The 23670-nt window shown below is 36.3% G+C and overlaps 1 protein-coding gene across 1 annotated transcript; it reads right to left on the bottom strand.

Moving 5' to 3' along the window:
• Positions 1-950: 950 nt before the first annotated feature.
• LOC135674726 (E3 ubiquitin-protein ligase UPL6-like) lies at positions 951-22853 on the bottom strand. Its single transcript, XM_065184828.1, has 28 exons — positions 22617-22853; positions 22439-22474; positions 22164-22328; positions 21831-21928; positions 21590-21717; positions 19146-19257; positions 17532-17712; positions 14571-14753; positions 14035-14217; positions 12718-12790; positions 11467-11567; positions 11049-11353; positions 10823-10919; positions 10506-10646; positions 10291-10377; positions 10121-10207; positions 9781-9921; positions 9562-9687; positions 8893-8991; positions 5849-5916; positions 4741-4807; positions 3135-3305; positions 2975-3064; positions 2448-2528; positions 2214-2287; positions 1907-1978; positions 1728-1820; positions 951-1469 (listed from the first exon to the last, which is right to left on the bottom strand). The coding sequence occupies exons 3-28, from the start codon at positions 22320-22322 to the stop codon at positions 1403-1405; spliced, it is 3084 nt and encodes a 1027-aa protein (XP_065040900.1). The 5' UTR covers positions 22323-22328; positions 22439-22474; positions 22617-22853; the 3' UTR covers positions 951-1402.
• Positions 22854-23670: the final 817 nt, after the last annotated feature.

Raw genomic sequence — 23670 nt, 5'->3', positions numbered from 1 at the left:
TAATTCGGCGTTACGTCGGCCATGCAAATTTCCCGGTTACTGGAAGCTTCTCGATCCTCCTCTCGTGGTTCCAACGTATAAAACGGTTTCCGTTACCAAAAAAGGCAGAGAAAGAGGCGCGTCGCCTCCTCTTCTTCGTATTTCTCTCATTCTCCGAGGGTGCGGTTCCGCCTCCCAACGAGCAAGCGATCTCCGAGAAACATCACCGCGGGTTTGGGGTTCGGCCCCGTTCTGGCGGGCGATGGCGGTGGAAGCAGAGGCGTCGGCTCCGAGACCAACATCGACTGGGAAAGGTTTCCTCCCTTTTCTTCCCTCTCTTCTAACCTTTTCTTTTTCTTGTAACCACACAATTTTAGGGCATAGGGCATTTCTTGTGCGTGACGAGTTGATCATCTGGTTCGTTTCTTGGGTTTCTTGATCCTATATTTGAGCCATCAAACAGATTTGGTTCTGTTAAAATGTACTTTTAATGCTATTCTACCAAGAGGCTGTTGGTTATTCTCCAAATAAAGAGTTTAGATAAGTTTAGAGTGGACTAATAAAGTGGTCAGAAGTTCACATCAAACAGATCATAGAATTGGGTTCTACAACAAGAATTATGGATTCATAATTAGTCTAGACTTGAATTTATGTGATGTATAACTAGGTTTTGTTAGAATGCATGCCACTTAATGTATCCATTACATGGTAATCTATGGTTGAAGAGTCAAAATGCAAATGAAAGCTAGTGGGTTAGTAGCATAATAAGGTAGAGAATTGGATGCTAGTTTTTCTTGGTCACATATATATCTCATAAGGGAGAGAGTTGATGTTCTACATCAATTGCCTATCATTTACAAATAAGGATAGCAGTCGTTTGTCAGCTGTTTGCGATTTGCATTGATCAAGCAAAAAAGTGTTTGGACACAAAGTTGCAACTGACGAACATAACCAATCTAATCCATAGGAGATCAAACAAACATGGCATTCTTTTACGTTCTTATATTCAGGTCCACCTGAAACGACTACTACACGTACTCGACTTTTGTCATCATCCATGAAGTGTAAGAGGCCCAACTGCTTTCCTAACGGATATATCTATTTAGAAAGGTGGGCGGAGGCATGTTTGTTGAGCATTTGATACGGTGCCATCAAATTTACTTTACATGTTGGACTCGTAACAGACAGACACATGTTTGCCATTTCCACTTTGTTATGTTACAAATTCTGTATCGTCTATACTAAGTGCGTATTCTACTCACAACCATATATTTACAGGTTCTCGGAGCTTCAGAAGTAAATCCTGCACCTGCCTTAGTGTGGCCACCACAAGCACACAAATCAGACCAAGTTAGGAGCTCCAAAGTCATAACGAATCATCTACGCTGCGAATCATGTGTGTACAGGCAGCAGGGATCGATCATCAACTCAAATCAAAACCAGCATCTGCACTTATTGCGTAGATCAATTTGGTTCGCATTTGTGCTTTACTGCACACCACCAGACACGTGAGCAAAAGAGAATGTTAACCGATTGATATTATCAAACACTATCTAAGCAAACAGTTTCTAATATGAACAGAAGGAAAAGCTAATTTGTTACTTATAATCACACAGATGCCACAAGACAAAAAAAGAGAAAAACAAGCACAAGCCCACATGATTAAAAAATAGATTTTCTCGGTACGAAACATCATGTCAGATGGAACTGCATAGGCAAAGTTATAAAACCTTCCCTCGTAAGTTTACCTTTGATATGGTGGTAACTTCAGCAGATTCATGCAAGTGGCTGATGTCGGTAGGCGATCAAGATCCTCTTCAGAGGCATCCAAAGGAGCAGCCCTACAAATCAGCAAAGCACCACCACGTACAAATGAATATGAACGGTTGAAAAAAGAAAAAAAAATTATGAAAAAACTGGAACAAACCTCAGTATGCAGAATTTCGGTTCAAGATACTTGAAACCGAGAAGTGGACCTCTAGAACATCCGGTTACAAACCTGAAAATTACACTGGTTCAGTAGCATGTTCTTTGTCTCAATGATCTTCATTTGAAAACTGACTATGGTTTCCAGAAGCAGTAATGATGAAATATAAAAAATTATTTGTGAATTTTTTATTTATTTTTTATCCATCCTTCCATCTACATTATTTGACAGGTATGCAATGACCTACAGAACATATGTTTTAGAAATAATATATATATATAATTGCATAATACAAGGGAAAACTCACTTAAGAAATTTCTTCTGATACTCCAGAGAAAAGCTTTTGAGAACTTCCCATAACATCTCAATGACTTGATGTTCCTGCAAAGATACCCAACATGAATGTTATAGGTCAGCAGCAGCAGATCACATGCCAAATGGATCTTAGGTGTGTCTTTGATAATTCATCAGAGTGTACTATAATTGCAATTTTCTTTTGCTGATCAAAAATCATATCATCTTGGATAAACTAAAATCTTACATGATGATATCCACCAGTATAACGGGTATTTGAGCGCAGATCATCCACATTCATGCTTTCAAGCGAACCTGATATAAGAAGCTGAAAGAACACCAAGTCGATGACTAAGATTCCTTTTCAGATTGAATTCACTAGCTTGATTTTACCAATGTAGCTCGTCAAATGTGATCCAGAAGAAAACAAGAGAACAAAATATAGCCCCAACTAGAAAAGCCTCTCAAGAAGAATAGCTATTCATCAGGATTTTAACTAAGCTTGTACTCAAAACAAACCATATTAAATAAATCAAACAAAAATATATCAACAATAATGTACTGTAAACAGCAACCACATTTTCATCTCGGAACATGATAGAAATGCTTTAGGTCAATGATGTGGGAACAACATGGTAAAAAGAGCTATTATCTTTTACAAGGTGCAAAATATAAATGCCAGTAACTTAACATCAGCCAGAATATTTCTAGAATGAGACCAGATAATGAAGATAGCTAAGCAAATATGACTTTCAAAAAATATTTTTAGAATACCTGAATTTCATGTTCATTGAACATTTCAATCCATTCCTTTTGTACAAGTTGTTGGAATCCTCGTAAAAAATGCAAGCTTTGAGTGCGAATCTGCACATTAAAAAGATAAAGTTCCATACCAAAATCCTCTAAATCAATCAAGGAATGGAATAAGTAGAACCTGAAAATTTAGGCGATAATTTGCAACAAGATGAATGAAGGCAATAACGTTGTCCTTGGTAACACGCAGATTTTTTCCACCAGGGATTAGCTCCTCTTCTGTTTGTTCACCATATTCATTGTTTACAGCAACAAAATACAGTTCCAACTCTGAAACATCACCTTTATAATGCTGCACACATAAACCCAAATTTGCAAATATGAGTGAAGCATCAGCAAAAACTAAAGCAAAAAAAAAGTTAGCCTATATAATTAACAACTGCTATGTGTTGGCAAGGAACAAGCTGAATAGCTTCAATTTAGGATACTGCCTAAAGTCCTTTTGCAGCATGACCATACATTATCTGGAGTGCAAACCATGCTAAATATAACAAAAAGAGCTTAATCTTCAGAAGATAACATAAAGCACACATAATTTTCCAATAGTTTAGATGACTCATCTCAAAAGGGACCTGATTCATGAATGAGTTTCAATATATTTTAAGATGTTTTCATAAATTTAAATGCCTTGAAATCTATTGAATAGATGGTATATCAAAAACAGCAAGGCTGTAGAAAGATTTGATGAAAGTTTAAATCTCAGGCTGTAGTGCTGCCTGATATAACAAAAAATATAATATCAAAAACGAGAAACAACCAGTTCTAAGCTATATGGTCCCATATAGATCTGTGAAAATTAAAACTAAGCTATATGGTCCCATACAAGACCAATCAATCCGTCCAGTACTCGATGAGGAAGGATAAGGAAGGAAGAGGTGACGGTGGAGGAAAAGGAGGAAGAGGTAGGAAGAAGAGGAAGGATGGATGAGGAAGAGGAAGGAAGAAAGGAGAAAGGAGGGAGGAGGAAGAGGAAGAAAGAAGAGACGATGGTAAAGGGAGCGGAACAGGAACAGGAAGTGGAAGGAGGGAGGAGGATGAGGAAGAAGGAAGAAGAGATGATGGTGGGAAGAGGAGAGAAGTATCCCTGGTCAGTGGTGCGGGCAGCCAGAAATGGGATAGGTGTGTACTAGTTCACGCCCCCGTCGGTACGAAAAAGAGTTCCCCGGGAATCTCCACTCTCTCTTGTTCCCCCTCTATTCTCGAGGAGTAGACCATTGGACTAGATTGGGATCCCTATCCTGTCCCTCAACAATGTCCATGGATAAAAGCATTGAATCAAATCTCTGGATCCTACTAAATTTAGTGCTGAACAAATTTTCATGTGGGTGACCTGGATTGCATTAAGATTACATGGTCCTGTTTATAGTAGAATTAGATATATATATCGAGATTAATACGATTTGATATGATTAGCACCCTATCCATTTATAGCTCTACTTGAATGTCAAAACCATGGTTTGAAGTTAGACAACAATATATTGGATTTCTAAGGCATCACACCAAAATTATTTGTAACCAATATTCTCACTTTCTTCATAACCTACCTTGATCAGATCTCAGTTCAAAAGATGAACATTTAGCATCTTTAATTATATGAACACTACAATTTAGAATGATGAATCTTAGAGGTAATAGTTGCATACTTAACAGAATTTAAAATGATGAATCGTAGAGGTAATAGTTACATACTTAACAGAAGTAAAAGGAAACAATAGTAAAACCTTCACCTTTAAAAAGAGAAGGTGTCGATACAACTCTGGATCTAGTGACGGCAAGTCATGCAAAAAGTTGCTCCTAATTGCCAGGAGATTAGCATTAGTCATGTACGAAGTAATAATCAAATGCAAGAAATCTTGATAAAAATAATAGACAACCAACATGGGAGACTACATCAGGTGAACACGAAGTGAACACAAGTATCATAAGCAATCATATCACTCTCTAAAGTAAAGAAAGCATAAGACTACTGCTGCTGCACAGATGGAAGATGGTAGGCTCGTCAGACCCGAATGGTATGACTATCGGAGTATGAAAACACTTGTACATAAAGATTAATTTGACTGTCTCCCAATAAATAAATGAAATGCACTTCCGAACCCATAGAAAAAAGAACAAATAAGAGATTTGGAGCACATGCAACTAATCTCATATTAAAGAATGATTGAATCAAGATGACAATCAATTCAGAAAAACGTTTTCACTCTCTAAAACCATTTATATATAAAAAACATAAAGAGAGGTTAAAGATCTATTTTTCTATGAAAAGCATATGACCAGTGGGTTACAATCACAATAGGTCTACCCGAAGAGTTAGCCAGAGCTGTTACTTGTTTACACTCCTAATGAATGAAGCAGAACTAAAATTAGCATAAATTGTGCTATCTATTGATGACATGTAAAATTTAGAAACACTGCACTTACAAATTAGTTGAGAAAAATTTATACCAGATTCAGAAACCAAGGGTTTTTCAGTAAATAACAATTGGGTAAGTATACAAAGTGAATGTATGTATAATAATGGATGTCCCACCATACCAATGGATTAAGAACAGCCCCTGATGATGTAAAATGATGTAAAATCAATAGATATGTGATTTCAAAAGTGCAATTTCGAGAGTAATATTTGAATAAGATTGTTAAGATTCTACTTTATGTATCGTATATTTTCAGTTCTATTATTGATTCAATATAGCATTATACCTCAAATGCCCCACAATGAAGGAAATTTCTCAAACAAATTATGAATAAAACAAAATTCAACTCATTCTTGCAAAACCACAATTTCCCCAGGAAAACAGAAGATGAACTAGTAAAATAAGGGTTTCGAAACCTTACTTCTCTTTCAATTTGCTAAGGAAGAATGCTGCAAATGGTATGTCCACGAGGATGCCCTCATACATAGCCTACAGAAAAATAAGTTCATGAGGTTTACAGAGCAGGCATATACAAATTTTATAAAATATGATCACTGTAACGAATTTTGTAAACTGACATGCAAAAAAAAAAAGAAGAAGATTTATGGTTTCAAATAACAGTGAGGATGGAGCAGTATCAGGCGATATTACCAGTACCAATTGGCATTTCTTTTTTTTTCAAATAATACCAGATGGTACAGATCAGCATACCACCAAATATACTGATACATAGCCGAAACAAATACCAAACTAAAGCTAAAATTCTTAGATAAGAATATCGAATAACATGATTAAAAACTAGTAGTAGAGCAAGAGAACCCCTAATTTTATAGAAAACTTCTAAAGTTGAAAATTTCATCAATACCCTCTCAAAGATGTTAAATGTACATATCTATCGTGGTGGAACTTTAAAACCACGCCATCAGCAACTGGAAAATCAGCACAACGTTCCAATTGATAAACAAACCAGGTGAACCAGTATGCATTGCCCGGTACATACCAGTTCGCCAGTGGACTGGAACACAGACCATCCAATCCAAACGCCGTATGCCAACACCTGCACACTGTATGAGCCACACAGACAGCCACCTCCATTTGGTACTCCTATCTCCTTCCTCCTCCGTCATCACTGCTTCCTGCCCTCCTCTTCTTGTCCGCCTCCTTCTCCTACTTTCCCCCTTTCCTCCTCTCTTGGCACCGCGGTGCATGCCAATGTCGTGCGTTGGTATGCCGGCACAGACTAGACCTTCCATTCATGGGTCAATGGGTCCAACACCCGAAATGTAGAATCTAGGTTCTAAACCTTATTGATATTGTTGGATCTTTTTTTAAAATAAAAAATTCACTGTCCAGGAAATAAATTCCTTAAAAAATCTTCACTACACACAAAAAGTGTTTCACAGTTTACAAGGTTAGTCACATATGGTCCCTGGTCACTCAAGTTGATCAGCAACAACACTCGTGAGGTTGGCGGCACCAATCTACCAGAGTTGTCAGCTACCACCAGCAGATGGAGGTGTTGGCTCACAGCAATGGCCACTGCTAACAAGCCATGGTGTCAATGGCTTTGCCCGTTGCAACCTGCAGCCACCACCTGTTCCCTGGTGATGCAGATTCCAGACAGGAGAGGCTGCAACACCAACCAGCAGGGGACAACTGCAACTGGTTGCATGTGGTCGCTTAAATAGACAACAAAATGTGGCCTGTGGCTGTGGACACTCCTCTCCTGGTAAGGTTGACTATCTGTTGGCCACCCCAACCAACTGGGAGGCCCTGGTAAGGTCACTGTCACTGGCAACGAGCTGACAATGGGTAAGTGGCATGACCATGAATTACTAGTGGTTAAGCAGGTCAATAAACAACGAGCCAAATTCGCCTTAAATAAAAGGTTGTAAACGAAAAAAAAGGGTATACATGGTTTTAAGAATTTGTCGCTGCCAACCCAATCAGCCAATCGCACCCAAGATCAATCATAGATAACCCGAAATGCCCCAAAGTATTCAATATATCAATTATCAAAAAAGTTGGAGCAACAATCAAATCATGATAGCATGTATATCAAATTGAAAATTTTTATTGTAGTCATACCATCAAAATTTCTCCCAACACACAGAACAATTGCTGAAAAGGATCTATGTAGCTGGCCCTCAACTACAGGGACCATGAATGAAAATGTAACCCATACTGATAGATACAGACCGGTACTTACACGTCTGACAACCAACTGAGCCGCAAACATGACATTTAGCCTGGTTCAATTTGATAAGTGTTGTACCGTTCAGTAAAATCGCTGTATCAAACACATTGGCCAGTAAGTAGACATGTACAAGTATCATTTTTTTCTAATTTCTTACAGTTGCCACATCTTTGTTTGTGTTATTTCTTCTTCTGCTTCTCTATTTCCTCTCTCCATTAAGAGTCTCTCTCCATCTGACATTCTCCCATCAGTATGTGACCATCTCCTTCACCACCTCCTTCCCTATTATCTGTTTCCCGTAGGTGAGGGTTTGGTATTGATGGTACCAACTCATGCCAAGAGTCAGTATGCCACCACGTATCAGTACCATACGGCTCCAACCACCAATCAATAGCAATATCAATATTAGATCGAGAATTTGATCCATAATTGGAACGTTGTGATTTGTTGCTGTTGTCGTAATATTATCACAAGTCAAAATAGTAAAAAATCATAAAAGCTAAGTTCAAACACAAATTTTAACTTTTTCAAGTATAAAGGAACCAATCATTTGAAAAATTAAGCATAATAATTAAAATTTTCTTCAGAAATTCGATCATCCAATACTTATGGTCCAACCCAATTGATCCAATTTGAACATTAATTTTTTTATCGATAAAAAATACCATAAATAGCAAATTTATAACCCAAAGGTAAACAAGATTTTAAGAAATACCAAAAGATAAACCAGAAATATAATTCAGTTTTTTTTTTTTTCAAGTATCCCCTCACCTTCTCCATCAATTAAAAACCATGGTCTAGGATGCAAAAGTATAGATGGCAGTATGCTCAATACGTAGAGCATTCAGAGATAGGTCCAAGTCCAATATACAGGCATACCATGGTATAGGCCTGATTACAACAAAGGCTAACCATTTCAACATATTTATGTATTACACAAAATGTAAATACTTCTCCAGGACAAGTTGAATATGGTTTATTGATTTTCTAGAACCTGCATCTCACAGTTTACCCATTAACATAAAACAGAATGCTGAAGAGCTAGAAAAGATATGGACAGATGGCAAGCAGGCAACACTCCATCTGTCATAGTTAAATGCTGTCATGAGAGAAGTACTAAAAGTAAAAAAAAAAACCTAAGCCACTATTTAATTTCAGAAAATGCAAGATAACAGATGCAGCAAAAAGCAAAACACAATAAGGCGCATAAATACTGAACGAACTTCTACAAGATGCTAAATAGGGGCAGGAAAACATCATGAAAGTACCTTCCCGAGGAGAGTCCCAAGAAAATGGAAAAACTGAAGATGTTGTTCGTGAACTAATGCTGACCCAGGATTCGGATAAAGAAGATGATTGGGTGTTTCCTGAAACAGATTACAAGAGAAAGGGAAAACACAAAATGAGAAAAGCACAAAGACAGAAAACAAATCTGTTGTGCCTCCACTCTCACAATAAGATGTGTATTTCAGTTGAAGCTTTAATCCATCAAGAAATGTTAACATGATGCAAAAAGTTCTAGAAAAGCAAGTCCTACTACTCATTTAGTTACCAATTTATTGATTCTCTTCCTAACTCCAACACACATATTGCACATAATACTTTTAGTTTCTTTCATTGCTAATCACTGTATGGTCAAAAGTTATGTATCTAAAAGCAACATTGTTGCCATATTCTGAACATTTTAGAGTTCACATAAGAATCATTCAAGATCACCATACTCCTGTAGTCCAAATTTATCTATGTAATCTAGCTGAACTACCAGCTTTACCATTTAAATATCAAGCTCTTCGTGATCAAGAAGTGGCAATTCAGTTATTAGCATGTTTTTGATATTATTGTCATGCATTATACCTTTGTAAAGAAGAAAGACTAAAAGAAATAAGACTAAAAGAAATACTACTGACAACAAAGAGGTGCAAAACAAGTCCACAAACCTTGAATAGCCCATACTGGACATCAAAAGCAGCCTGGATTATGTTCTCCATAAAATCTTTAAAAATTCCACCACCATCAATCCCAGCCTCCTCAACTCCAAATTCATTAACAAAAGATATCCGAATCTGCAGGCATCAACAAATTTAAAGAGAATCAAATTCATTGAATTATTCAACTACTGCATTGACATTCCATTATCTCAGTTGTAAGCAACATACGGGTCCTCTTAGATCATCCTCTGATAATGTATGCAGTTGATTGAAAGCATCTTCAAGTATTCGATTTCTTCTTATTTTGAATCTGCATCTAACTAAAGCAGGATGAGCTCCACTTCTTTGTCTAGAAGCCACTAACTCTGACTGAGGCACGAGATGAATTTGAATTAGAAATAAAAAATTTATCAAATCAAAGTCGTATAATTCAGGACATCAACATCAACAGTTTGTATGCAACTATATTAAGTTGTGATTTCATGCAATCCAGTGAATAAGTTATCAATGAAAAATCCTTAGCAACTACCAAATTTAATAGGTAAAACAGAAGCATTTACAGACATACAGTGAAAATTTCGACCCTGCTTGTAAATGGCACTAAGAATGGAGCTTGTTTTAATATATCAGAAGCTCGAGTATTTCCAAGTAAGGCCTGGTGAAAGAAAGAACAGCGTGAAACAAGCTCCCAAAGAGAAAAGGGAAAAGGAAATTAGGAAAAGAGACAAAAAAACTCACCTGAGAAACAAAAGTTTCACTCCTTGCTTCTTGAAGATGGAAATCATCAGCAGACATGAACTGCCTTCTATTGTTCCAGTCTTGCAACTGCAATACATTTAATATTAAAAGAAATAATAGATTACAAAATAATCTATGTTTAGACAACCAACACAAATCTTCCATCATGAAATAAAGATTATTATTGTACAAAAATCCAAAGAAAATAAAAAAACCTGGCTCAGAAGCTCGGACATTGCAACCCTGGCTTTACGGTTAATTAGTTCCACAGACAGCTTCTTATCATCCAGAAGAGATCTTGATGATCTTTGAGACGACACATGCCCATGTAATGTCCATAGGAGCTGCCATAATGCCTGTCGAAATAAATCATGCCCACATTAACACCAAAGTGTTATGGTCTCACAGGGATCAAGTGCAGCGGACATACATAAATGGTAATTTTAAACATAAAAAATAATGTGTTATCTAATTCCCAACAAACAATACGGCAAAAATAGAAGTGGTGTGTTAAATTGACTGCAGAAAACACCTGCTTTATAATGATAACCAAAGATGGAATATCCTTTATTTTAACTGGTGTTTCCTGCTCATAGAATTCTTCGGTATCAACAAACTTTAGCATGTGCCTAAAGAACACAAGAGTTAGTAACAAAAAGAACTTGCTAGTTATGATGATAAAGAAATAGCATAAACACAAATGAACTTAAAAAATATTTAATCAAACGTGTTATCATAAAGACAATCAACAGCCTTACTTGTACAAAGGGCAAAAAACTGCCAGAGGCAACAGCCAACCTGGAGTATCTCCAGGTATATGCGCTGTGAGCGTAGAATAGAATGGCCATCTTTGATTCTCATGGCATCGCTTTATATAATTCCAAAGAGCAGGAAGAAGCTCAGTTCTGTAGGCTAGTAGGGTCATGATGAGTTCATGAGGCAGCGTACAGAATGTAACATGAAGGAAAGTGCAAACAGCACTTATTGCTTCCACTTCTACATTAGATGGCCAAGTCTTATCAGAATAACCAGTTGGACATGTAGCCTTTAACAAAGCATTCACCTGTATAACACATCAGTCTCAGCTTCAGAAAGATATAATTAGCCATAGATGCCAAGAAGAATGGGTTCAGAGTGGGTGCTTTCACTAGACATATGATCACAATATTTGCCTACCAAATGCTGTAAAAGGCGTGAATCTATTGAACTGGATATCTGCTTCTGTAAATCTGGACTTAGAACTTCGTCATCCATTGTTAATTCATCATCAACTGGTTCTGAATATTCCTTGCAGATATCAGTTGTAGCAAGCAAAAAGAAGTAAAAAGAAGGTGATAAGAAACAATAAAGCAGTAAATTCCACAACAAAGTTTGACAGCAATGTTAAATGTATCAGAATGAGCCATTAAAAAGCATTACAAGTACACTGATTAGCCTTTCCATGAAGATCATGAGTCTTGATCCTCTAAATAACATGGAAGCTTTAGATGCAAGTATGTCATATGCAGGACACACATCTACAACGTGATTCAAAAGTAACAAATTAATCAGCAAAAGAGACAACCCACGTAGCCAGTACTGTACATAGTGCGTGGCATGTACCAGTGTAATGACATGGTAGCCTTTGCTTGTGTTTTTATTTGGATTTCCACGCAAATATCACTCTAATGCTATCTAATGCTTGCTTTCAAGTCCAAACCAAATAGACCAAAAAATTATCGTATTTGACATCTATGCAGCAAAAGACATAGGATTCCTAATATTGTATTAAAATGGCATCAGCAAACAATAAAACATAGATGATTTAGATTATTCACTAAACATCTCCAAGTTATCTAAAAAAGCCCTTCATTCCAGATTAATCGTTCGTTTTAAATTTAAACAGAATAACCTTTCTAGTACGGGCTGTTTCCTTTATGCTGTTAAAATAATAACACATCCAAGACAACTACATATCACAATAACAATATTCTATTTGCGAAGAAAATTTTCCACAAGATAAATCAATTATGTTTTATATCACCAACTTTGATAAACGTGACTTGCACTATCCAATCCATAGAATCCTCAAAATGTAGAATGTTCAGTGGAAGTCAGTGGGCATGGTCGGCTTCACAGCTTTTCGGTCGCACTGGCTTGGATCAGTCAAGATTTAGCTCAGGCCACTTGGAAACACAAAAAATTTACTTGCCTAGAGAGTAAATCAAAAGTCTATCTAATGCCTGTAAGAGAACCATAATTATTCATGAAATAAATTGTGTGGTGCAAAATATGATTCATGGAATTATGATGAGATGCTTAGCATAATTTGACACTTTGAACATGAGAAGAATTACAACAAAATCATCCCATCTTTAAAAAAAGAAAAGCCAACAGCAGCACGTACAATTATAAATCTTCACCGATGGAAATACAAAAATCACTTACTTTGTACAGGTGACGAGTCTACGGAAGGCAATACTTCCAATAAAAATGTCGAAACAGTCAGAAAATCAATTGCCTGATTCAGGAAATAAAAAAAAGATTTTCAATATAATAACTCAATACCAAGATAAAAATTATCGTATTCTCAAAATCAATCACGTTATGAATATAGAACTGAAAGGACAGTTGATATACTATGCAAACCAACAAGGATGACATACATTTTCATGGAGTAAAAGTTTTAAAGCAGAGCATACTAAAATTCTAACACGGAACTTGATACAATACAAAGGGACAGCAAAAGATGCAGAAGAACAAATGCACATGGCAATACAAATTCAGAAACTGGATCAGGAAATTTATCCAAAAAGGATTCATCATAAATTCATAATGAAAAAATTCGTGGACAAACTAGACTGATGTCAAATTAAATTTGTACAACAACAAGCCATCATGTCCCAACCATTTGGGGTCCGCCCCCACAATTGAGCTTTGTATAAAAAATACAAAGCTATATTAAAAAATACTACAGTTTCAAGTATTTATGCACAAGCTATATTAAAGTCCAATTACATCTCCTTCTCTTTCTCTTCATACGCTAATACTAACATAGCCAAGCCTCCTACAGATGTATTTATACCATCTTGCATGATTCTCTCACATTTTATACTCTACAGGTGACTTTTTCTATCTTTAATTGACTCACTTGTCCAACATAACATCTATAAGTCTCCTTTGAATATATTTATACCATCTTACATGATTCTTTCTCATTTTATCCTCTATAGGACCTATAGCAAATTGTTCATGAATACCAACATTTTCATTTTTTATGTAACTCTACATATTCACCTTAAAATTCTCATATTAACCACACGAACTTTTTGTGAATATTGTTATTTAACCATCCAACACCTGAATCCATAAAGCATGATTGCCTTAACAATTGTCCCATGAAAATTTTCTTTTAATTCAGAAGGCACCAAATGATTCAACATAGTTGCCAAGCTTTTTACTCTACAAATACATTTTCATCAATCTTTAGATGATGCTCCCACCAATGATGAATATGGTGATGGTTAACATATGCAACCGTATCCCTACAAATAGAGATGTTCATGTGATTGGAACCCTGGTCACCCAGATGTTGTACCATGGCACACCTTCATCATGTTGGATAATAGATCCAAGATATCTAAAGTTTTTGCTTCCAAGAATTTGTTAAAAAACAGTTCACAAATAAACAAATCAAGACAATTGACCTTACCTACGAAAGAGTGGTTCAAGGTTTTAAAAGGTACAAATTTGACAAGTACTTACTGTATGATAAGTAGTGCTTGGATCAGATAAAACAACTCCAGCAACCTCAAGTAAATTCCCAAGCAAGCAGGCATGACCAGGATACTCTTGTACTATATAATCTGGAAGGACACCAGCATGACTAGGCAAAAAATTGGCCATTTGATGAATATAATGCCTGCCTAAACCCTTGGCCCAAAAAACCTGAAAACCAAGAGCCAATAAGAACTAGTGAAGAACATAATATAAAAGTAATCACTAGCACCACAAAGCTAGAGGAACCGATACCGATCATTCTAGCAATAAAAGAGCTTTATAGGTATCTAAATATTCCAAAATGATACACATTATAGTCACATACTGGCAATTAAAGAGCATTGTAGGTTTTTTTAATGCACATCAGCACATAGTCACATACTTAACCTAAAACCAAATTAAAATTAGCAAAAATAAGAAGTGATTCAATTTCATTGTAAACTAATTCAACAATATCTTCGTCCAGCTTTGATAGTCAAAGCACCTTTCTATGACCTTCCTAAGGCACTTTGAAGAACTACCTCTTTGAAAAATGGCAAATGATGCCACAGAAAGGGAATGGAAAGAATTTGCAACGAAAAATTCCTTCTTGGATCTGCATTTGAACAATGGCATGGTTGCTGACCAACATGCGAAACAAGACTGATAAGAACATGCTCCAACGCAGATGCATTAACACGAAGCTCAGGAGATTTCACGTCGTGCTGCATAAATGAAATATCACTCTCTTAGTTGAATTAAGCAGAGATCACTTTAAGTATTATGCAATTTTTTTCCTCGAGAAATGGCATGGATCTTTTAAGGATCACATATACACAGCACTGCAATCCTATGTAAACCATAAAATGCAACAGTCTAGTGGCAAATATTATGCAATTCAAAGATCTAATTATTTCAGGATCATTCACCACAAAAGCCTTAAAGGAACCACATGAAAATTTTCATGCTCCACTATCAAGAAAGTTCAAAGAGATTGACATTTAAAAGGAATAAACTAGTGGATAGACCACCTTTTCCATGAACTTATTCTAGAACAACAATATTCATTACAGAGAAACACATATACAAGAAATTGTGTGAAACAAAAACAACATTAGAAAAAAAGAATGATCAATAAGAAGTGGCAACAAGACATGCTATGATGCAATGTGAGAATAACACCTGGAACACCTTACCAAGGACACGAGACAAGAGGCTAAAGGTAGTACAATTATTGAAACAAGAACGCAATGAAATGCAATAAACACAGAAAAATTATGATGAATAATGGTGTAATCACAGGTAAACAATAACCATATCATTCTAATCATCTTTCAGTAATCATACACAAATGCCAAGCGGTTTATGGAAAATCAGTTTGCTAAAATCCACCATTGGCAAGCAACATCAGAACTCCATATACAACATGCAGACATGGGAAAATTTTGAAGAAAAAAAAAGTAGAAGAAGTGCAAGAAATTGCCTATTTTCTGAGGTCCTAGTTGTTCACCCTAACACTTGACCTTTGCCAAAGTGAAAAACTAAGGTCAGGAGATGCTGATATTGTAAGACGGAAATCAACCAAAGTGCACAAAAAAACCAGAAATGAAAGTAACATATGCAAGCAACATCGAAAGAGGTTCATCCAACATCTTCTGCTATTCCATTTCTTGTTATGAGTTGATTACGATCTTCTCAATTTTAAGATACCACAACTTAATGCACATACCCTCTCATGTTTACCATTACTTCTGTATCTACTGGCAAGTACAAAAAGCAACATAAAGCAAAACAATCAAAGTATTATATCTCATCAAAATCATGTTTCTTAAAATATAGACATCTAATCTTTCTAGTGTTAGCGTAACTCTTCTAACAAACTGTGTAAAAAACTGAAAGAACATCAACATCTTACCAAGATGAAAAAAGTTTATGTATAAAGAGGTACAACATGCAAACTCAAGTAAAGATCAAAATGTTGATAAACTTGATTCTAAGATGAAATTCAGCATAACCACCAATCCAAGGACAAAAAGTTTTTTAAAAAATCTAGGTTTCATTATAGTATCTTACAGCAAATGAAAATCTAAAAAATCAAAGATAAAATTTAGATCCCTCATCGATAAAACCATTCCAAATAAATTTTGAACGATAATCTTGACTTGAAAATATATCACTTTTGAACTTAAAAGCTAGTTAATTTGTCATATGAGAAATGTATTGGCACTCAGAACAAAAAAGAAATTACGGAGGAACACATTTGATAAACAAAAGCCGCAAAAGATCTTTATAGAAGCAATGCACATCCCAGCCACATGTCATGAAGAAGAGATGAGCAAGAGCATGAGAGCAAACAGAAAAAGAAGAAATATAAGGGATGAGAAAAAATAAACTAAACCACATTTTAATCAAGACATAATTCATGACACACCATCAAGACCACCAGCATATAATCAACTTAAGTAACTTACCTCCAGTATATAGCCAATTATTGTAGAGAAAGAGTTCTGTTTTGGAAATCTTGGAAACACAAAAATCCTACACTATGAGACCAATAACAACTCCGTGGACACTTGTCCTAATACCCAAACAACTTCCTTAAAATAAAAGAAAGAAACAAAAAATAAAAGGCAAATGTAAGCATGACAGATTGGGACTGCAAAAGCTTCCTAATAATGAGAATATGAATGAGGACGAAAATCATCAAAAATACATGAAAACAAATTTGAAGTTTTGAACTTGACTAAATCATAATTAAAATTTGAGCTGATATAAATAATACAAAATTCAATCAGACCCCAGGTACATCATTATTGCACAGTTCAACAAAATGATAAACAGACATATCAGTCATCAAAACAAAGAAAAATTTGTGAGCGATAGATTCCATATAGGTATAAATCCTACTTTATAGGTTATAAATCATTCTATCTTCTGTTTTTCTTTTTTGTTATAATTGAGCATTAAAAAATCAGTCTAATCTAGATGAATATTAACCATTGAAACCTCCAGTTACTCTCTGCATCAGGTAATATGTCATTTCATCTCTAATTCAGTCTCATTAGGAAAAGCTAAAATGTTGAAACCATAATGAACTTCTCTAAACCAAGTAAAGCAATTTTCACCGAACCAGGCACAATATACCACTAAGTTTGGTCAAGGAGCAGGGCAATGGCTTTTTTTACAAGCACCCTATAAATATTTTTTCACTTAAGTATAGAAGTTCCCGTAGTTAACCAATTAATAGGCCTTTATGCCAAAAGAAGAATAGGTTTTCCAATTTAAAAGGTTAGTTTGGCCACTATAAACGACTACAGCTAAGCTCGATGTTAAAGAGTGTCAGCGATTCCACAGTTCTTCCTCTCTCCCTTTCTTTTTTCTTCTAATTTTCAGTGACAGTGTCTGGCTACAGCAAGACAATCTGTCTATATTCACAATAAAGTAGCACTCAGTAAGAGCAAAAAAATAATACCAAGCTTGAATGATTTAAAAAAGTTGCTTACCACGCCAGCTAGAATGATGCAACGTAACAGCAAAAAAACTTTTCTCTCCAACAGATAATCAATAACACTACAGTTCCATGGAAGTTCAGGATTTGTTAAACAAGCTACTGTTTCGAATAAGGCAACTGTTGGCCAATCAGAGCTCGTGGATGGCATCAGTACTTTGTCCTTATAATGATTCCTGTTTAAAGGAGAAGAAACAAAAAAAATCAACAATTGCTATAGCCACAACAGCTACAGTTTTGCGAATGTTTTTGATATGCAAACAGAAAAATGTATAAGAAAGTGCATGAAGAAATGCAATAAAGAAGAGGAGAAATCTTTAACCTCGGTACTATTCAATATAAAATTCTAAAACAAGAAGAAAACAGGGAAATCAAAGAACTTAGATGATTTGCTAAGAAATGTTTTCAAATTCCAACATTGTAACAAAAAATTACCATCCAAAAATTTTAAGGTTATGGCAAACATATATTGATTTTCTAGAAAAGCAGCATAAGACATGAAGTTTATGATATCCATGCCACAAGTCATCTTCTTTGCTGAACTTGAGGGACAAAAAAAGAGAAAGAAAGTCAAAAAAAATTAAATCCAATATGCCGAATATAATAACAATGCTTTTGGGCTATAAACCTCAGCCAAACTATAACTAAGCGAACATTGATATTAATATAAAAAACAGAAGATGGAAACTTGTCTTCCAAGATTAAACTGAAAGAATATTTGCGAACAAAACTACCAAAAGAATTGTCATGCCAGTCCAATCATTCAAGAACTCACATAAGCAGACAACTAAAACCATCCTTCACTATCCAAAAGGACTTTGAATCACCTCTTTTGTTTCCTTGCATATTGCAGTAGTAATCGAATTCATGAAACTTCCTTAACATGGTAATTCTCTTCACTAACGTACTTATGCTTCTAAAAAGCATTTGCTTCCTCTCCCTCAACTGAGAACCAACTTCATAATTTGTCTTGTTCCCTGATAAATCCTTGCACCTCCATTATCTACCACCAAGCAACCTTGGGTACCATAACTAATTCAGAGCCAGCACTAAAAATCGATTATGTGGTTCGATTCCTTCCAATTTACTAAAAAGGCTTTTCTTTTAATCTACCAGAATCTGGAGATTCCACACATTCAAAAATATATATACAAATCCAATGATCCTGAAAAAAATAATTAACTGGTGACAGCGGAAACTTGGACGAATTCACCAACACTCTTTTTTTTTTCCAAAATCCAGCAGAATGTAAAAAAGCCACATGTTGCATAATACATATACTGATCGGAATATCCTGAAAGGATCAATGTCATGCCATAGGAGTTCATGATAGACATGGTTGTTATATTGTATGCATAACCAAATTGAAGAGCTCAAAAATTGACTAGAAACTGCTAGGTCACCGAATTACATTTATTTTTTATGCAATGTCAGAACTCGGATGGGTGCTGAACCAACCAAGTTTCCATATATTTTTTTCTACATCAAATAGAAGACATAATTCATCAAGCAACACAACATGTTGCACGCACCATGAGAACTAGAAAAGGCAAACCAAAGCATGTTCAAAGTGGTTATTCAATCTATTAGTGGTATGAATTTGACTCACCTATTATGGAAGATTGCTTGAAGACAAGCATATGCAAGTTTTTTTACTCTAAGATCCACTAGTGAACGCTTTAGAGGATAGTCCAAACCAGCAAAAAGGGTAATAATATTGCCTGCAATCAAATAAAGAAGTTAGCAACAGTAAGGATTTTGAAGTAAGCACAGATATCACAATTGGTAAAATACTCAAAATATAATAAAATGCGACAGTTGGCAACAGGACCACATGATGAGATGTCCTGATGGAGAAGGCATCAAGTCATTTGCATTGTAAACGTAAATATCCGATTCAGCAAACACCCACATACCTTCTCTTTTCCTAAATAGCAATCAGTGAAAAAACTAAAGAAATAAAGTGGAAAAGAAAATTGTACTACCTAAAAACCGAGCACCATCCTACAACCATTATCGGTGACCATACAACCAAGTAAGCACAAAGGTCCCCTACTCAGAATATCAAAGAAATGGTTAATGTGCCAAGAAGAAAAAAATAATCAAACAACCAACCATAGATGATCGTCCACAAGACAAAGTAAACAAACTTGTTCATCTTCTCAAAATTTTACAGAACCTCCTCAGTAAGAAGGATATTATCCAGAAAATTGACTATCTCAATATGCAACTACATTAATAAAAAAATCCAGGATTATTTTATTTGAAATATTAAGCAGTTAACAGCACTAAGGAATCGAAAATAATATATCTATCGACCTAAAAAAAAAATACCTAAAGACCTCCACGTCATGGTTTCTCAAAAATCCTTAACTCCAACAAATGGGCTACAGTAACACATGAAGGATACATCCAAGTATCTAACAGTGCACACTTCAGGACAATCCAGTTGACTAAAAATGGGTTATGACACATGTTTTAGTTGCAGGCTTATCTAGAAGACGAAGTTGCTAACTGATGTTTGCTTCTCATTCAGCGACACAGTATTAAGTCAGAGTAAAACTGTGAAAGACATAAATAGAAAATGTAAAAATGGCGTCAATCTAGTTTAAATTACTTTTCAACGGTGAGTTTTCTTTTCCTGGTAAACTAGATATATCCATTTCCCTCAACTTGTTATGTTGACCCTCCACTGGTTCCTTTTCTCTGCTACAACAGCTCGTAGCAGTTATAAGTCCGCCAAGTTCTTAATCTAAACATTTCCCTTAAATGTTTAGATTCAAAATTACCTACTTACCTAGCCACCTACTCACCACATAACACTGATCTATCGTATGGTTTTAGAGGCTCCAGTTACCCTCGGTATACCATCTAGATGCACGATGCAATGTGTTACCTGCATGTTCAGCCTTTGCCTAATCATAAAGGTCAACATACGGTTCTTATTACTTTCCTTCTTACATTTCCATAAACATGAAACAAAGAAGACTGCTCTCCAATACCAGAGATGTTACTGAAGATGAAAGACAAGATTAGTGACATGAAAAATCAACCTTGATTAGAAAAACCTCTTTTTGAAAGAATTTTGACAACCAAGCTCCAAATCAGGCACACAAACACCAAATACTTTACAAAGAGATGTAAATCCAAAACCTATAGAATCAGCCTAGCATTTTTTATTTCCAGAAGCCTAACAATTCCAACATGCACCGCCTCCGAAATATAGTCGCTTGTATTTATAAGAGTTTGAATGCCTTTTCATGTCTCAACAGCAACATTTACAATTGCAAATAGAGGCCGACTTAATTAGAAGAATATGAATAGATTAGCTGCAGCATTTGCAACTGCAAATAGAGGCCAATAGCAAACAGAATCACATGTGATTAAACAAGCAATGGAGAACCACCCCACCTCAAGTATCCCCCGGCTTCGCTCGTCTATCTCTTGCAAGCTTCAATTATAGAAAAGAAAAAAACAAGTGTTTTGCTGTTTATGCATAATTTAATAATTCAAGTACATAATGACACAACCATGTACTAATCATTCGAAATTTACAAATAAATTAAACAAAACAGATGGCGGCTTCATAGTTTATTCAAAGACATGTAAGACCACGAGAAGAGGATCTCCTACCTATCTTACAAGAAGAGAAGAGCCATAAATGAAGTTGCTGCATAAAATACTGTGTATAGCACTATATTTCATACGACAGAACATTATCTTCATGGCAAGCACAGCATGCACGGACATGCAGAAATTCTTTTGTCAGGCATATATCATGGCATGCCTTCAGCATGATAAGGGTTCAGGATGAATGCATTCACAACGAGAACAACCAATGGTCGCACAGAGCATCTAAGTCGTTAGCACAAGATCCAATTCTATTCTATTGTGTGCAATCATGGGATATTCCAAGTCTGAGTAATTTAATTGTAGAAAATATACACATTCTACAGCAACATAGGGTGAACTGATATCACATAGCGTCTTGTTGCAAGAGGGGAAAAAAATGAAGCACGACTAACTTAACTAAACAGCATCTTTTAGGCTTACCACTCTGCTGACGATACTGCAGAAGCAGTCGACAAGCTTCCACAAGAAGTGTAACATCGCTAATGTTATTTGCAGTAAAGAAGAAAAGCAGCTGGCGAAGAAACTCTGAGTCAGGACCAAAGCAATGCCTGCATTAAACAGACAGTGATTTATGTAAATTTTGCATGAACAGGAAAATTTGGAAAAAATAAGTGCTAAGGACCTCAAGAAATGCATATTATAAGCATAACATTGATCCTACCAATCTGCCCTTTCACCACGGTCCCCATAGGTAACATGGAATTGCTGCCGCACTTCTGTTCGTGCCATCTTGACATCCTTCATCCCTCTGAAGCATTTCTGCAGCCAGTAATTTGTCAAGTTTCATAATAAGTCAAAAAGAACCAGTAAACAGCAACTATGTAGCCTCAAGGCGAAGTCCATAAAGGCATCCAAACATCACAGTACATTATATTATAAAAAATGTTGATCAACATCTGCAAGCTTACATCATTATCAAACACTTCCCAATTTAGGGCATTCCATCAGCTAGTTCCCAGCAATCAGAACCAAAGCAAGATAAATGAAACCCTACCTGGATCTTTATCGCTGCTGACGTTTGCTGTCGATGCACTAACCGGCGCTTCCTATCAAGCCGTGCCTGTTCCAATAACACCTGCCGGTCACTCTCCTTCGAGCTCCGTCCACCCAAATCCACTCGTTTGCGGGTGGAGGCGTCCCCCATGAAGAACATCCCTCCCTGGATTCCAAGAAACCAGAAACAACAGAATTAGGCGATCCGGCAACATATTCCTTCGAGAAGATACGCGATAAGCATTTCAAGAAAGGGAGGATCAGATAGAATTATACCTCGGAGAAGGGATCAAACGTAGGACTGTAGCAAATCTGCGGCCGGCGAGAGATTCAGATCCAAAAAAGAACAGAAATCAAAGAATTAGGCGTTTCCGCAACGATTCCGGACCAAGAAATGGAGAAAAAAAAAAAAGGCGAGATCCATTTCAAGACAGGGGCGACTCGACCGGATTACCTCCGATAGATCACACCTAGGGTTGTCGCAGCCTGCGCCTGGCGAAGGGACCGAGAGATTGAGATTCTTTGCGTCCGCTGCGGGAACAAGGGCGAAAAGAAAGGAGGAAGAGAACGAGAGAAGAGAGGGAGGGGAAAGATAGAGAGAGGGAGTGAGCGAGAACGGAGTCGAGGCGGCCTTACAGGCGGTTGGTGACGGAAAAGCGAGTCAATTGGGGGGGGGGGTGGAAGGACTTGGGATCAATGGCACCAACCAGGTTATGATATTATATAGGGCCCTTTATCACGTATGTACATTGCATTTTGACTACCCTTTTACTATTTACAATAACATTCTAAAATATAATATATATATATATTCTATAAATGCACATAAATATATTTAATGACATCAAGCGACGAGAGATTTCAAGTGACAAGCGGTATCAAAGATGGAGCGATGAGCAACCGAGCATCGATGAGCGACATTGAGTGATCGAGCAATTATAAGCGACGAGTAGCATTGAGTGACTAAACAACTAGATACATCAAGTGACAAGGAGCGTCTTGCGAACACCTCTAGTCATAGGCACCGTAGGGACCTACCTACAGAGTAATGTGAAAACCAATATGTTGGGCCGGATCCGTTTAGAATCTGAATCAAACAATGGATTCATATCCAATATATTGGGCTAGGAATCGGGTTAAGCGACGATCCATACCGCATGGTAGAGGATCCAAGTAGATGATATGGATCAAATTCCTTAACCATTCTAGAATGCGGCCAGGAAACCTGTCGTGTCTATTTTATGGAATCACAAATTTGGGAGTTTATTAAGAAGGCAACTAATTTCCTAGAATGGCATTAAACCGTGCATAAGACAATCTTCCAAGAATTTGAATATAACAACTACCGATAGTGGAATAGTAGGTAGGTCAGTAAACGGGATATGTGCATAGATAGAGAGACATGAAATTTTAGAAACTGAATTTTATGATCATAAGAAGTCTATGAGTTAACATCAATCCAAACATAAATCATCTTCCATACTCTATCATAAAAACTTCAAAGAGTT

The sequence above is a fragment of the Musa acuminata genome, chromosome BXJ1-5 (assembly GCF_036884655.1).
Source record: "Musa acuminata AAA Group cultivar baxijiao chromosome BXJ1-5, Cavendish_Baxijiao_AAA, whole genome shotgun sequence".
Taxonomy (NCBI): Eukaryota; Viridiplantae; Streptophyta; class Magnoliopsida; order Zingiberales; family Musaceae; genus Musa; species Musa acuminata.
The sequence above is the reverse complement of the archived record's forward strand: the minus strand, read 5'-3'. Positions and strand labels throughout refer to the sequence as shown.

Coding starts and splice junctions, on each gene's coding strand:
- LOC135674726 (XM_065184828.1), bottom strand. CDS start 22,322: ATGTTCTTCATGGGGGACGCCTCCACCCGCAAACGAGTGGATTTGGGT. Junction 8,992..9,561: donor TCCAGTATGGGCTATTCAAG/GTTTGTGGACTT, acceptor AATCTGTTTCAG/GAAACACCCAATCATCTTCT. Junction 2,288..2,447: donor ATACTGGTGGATATCATCAT/GTAAGATTTTAG, acceptor GTATCTTTGCAG/GAACATCAAGTCATTGAGAT.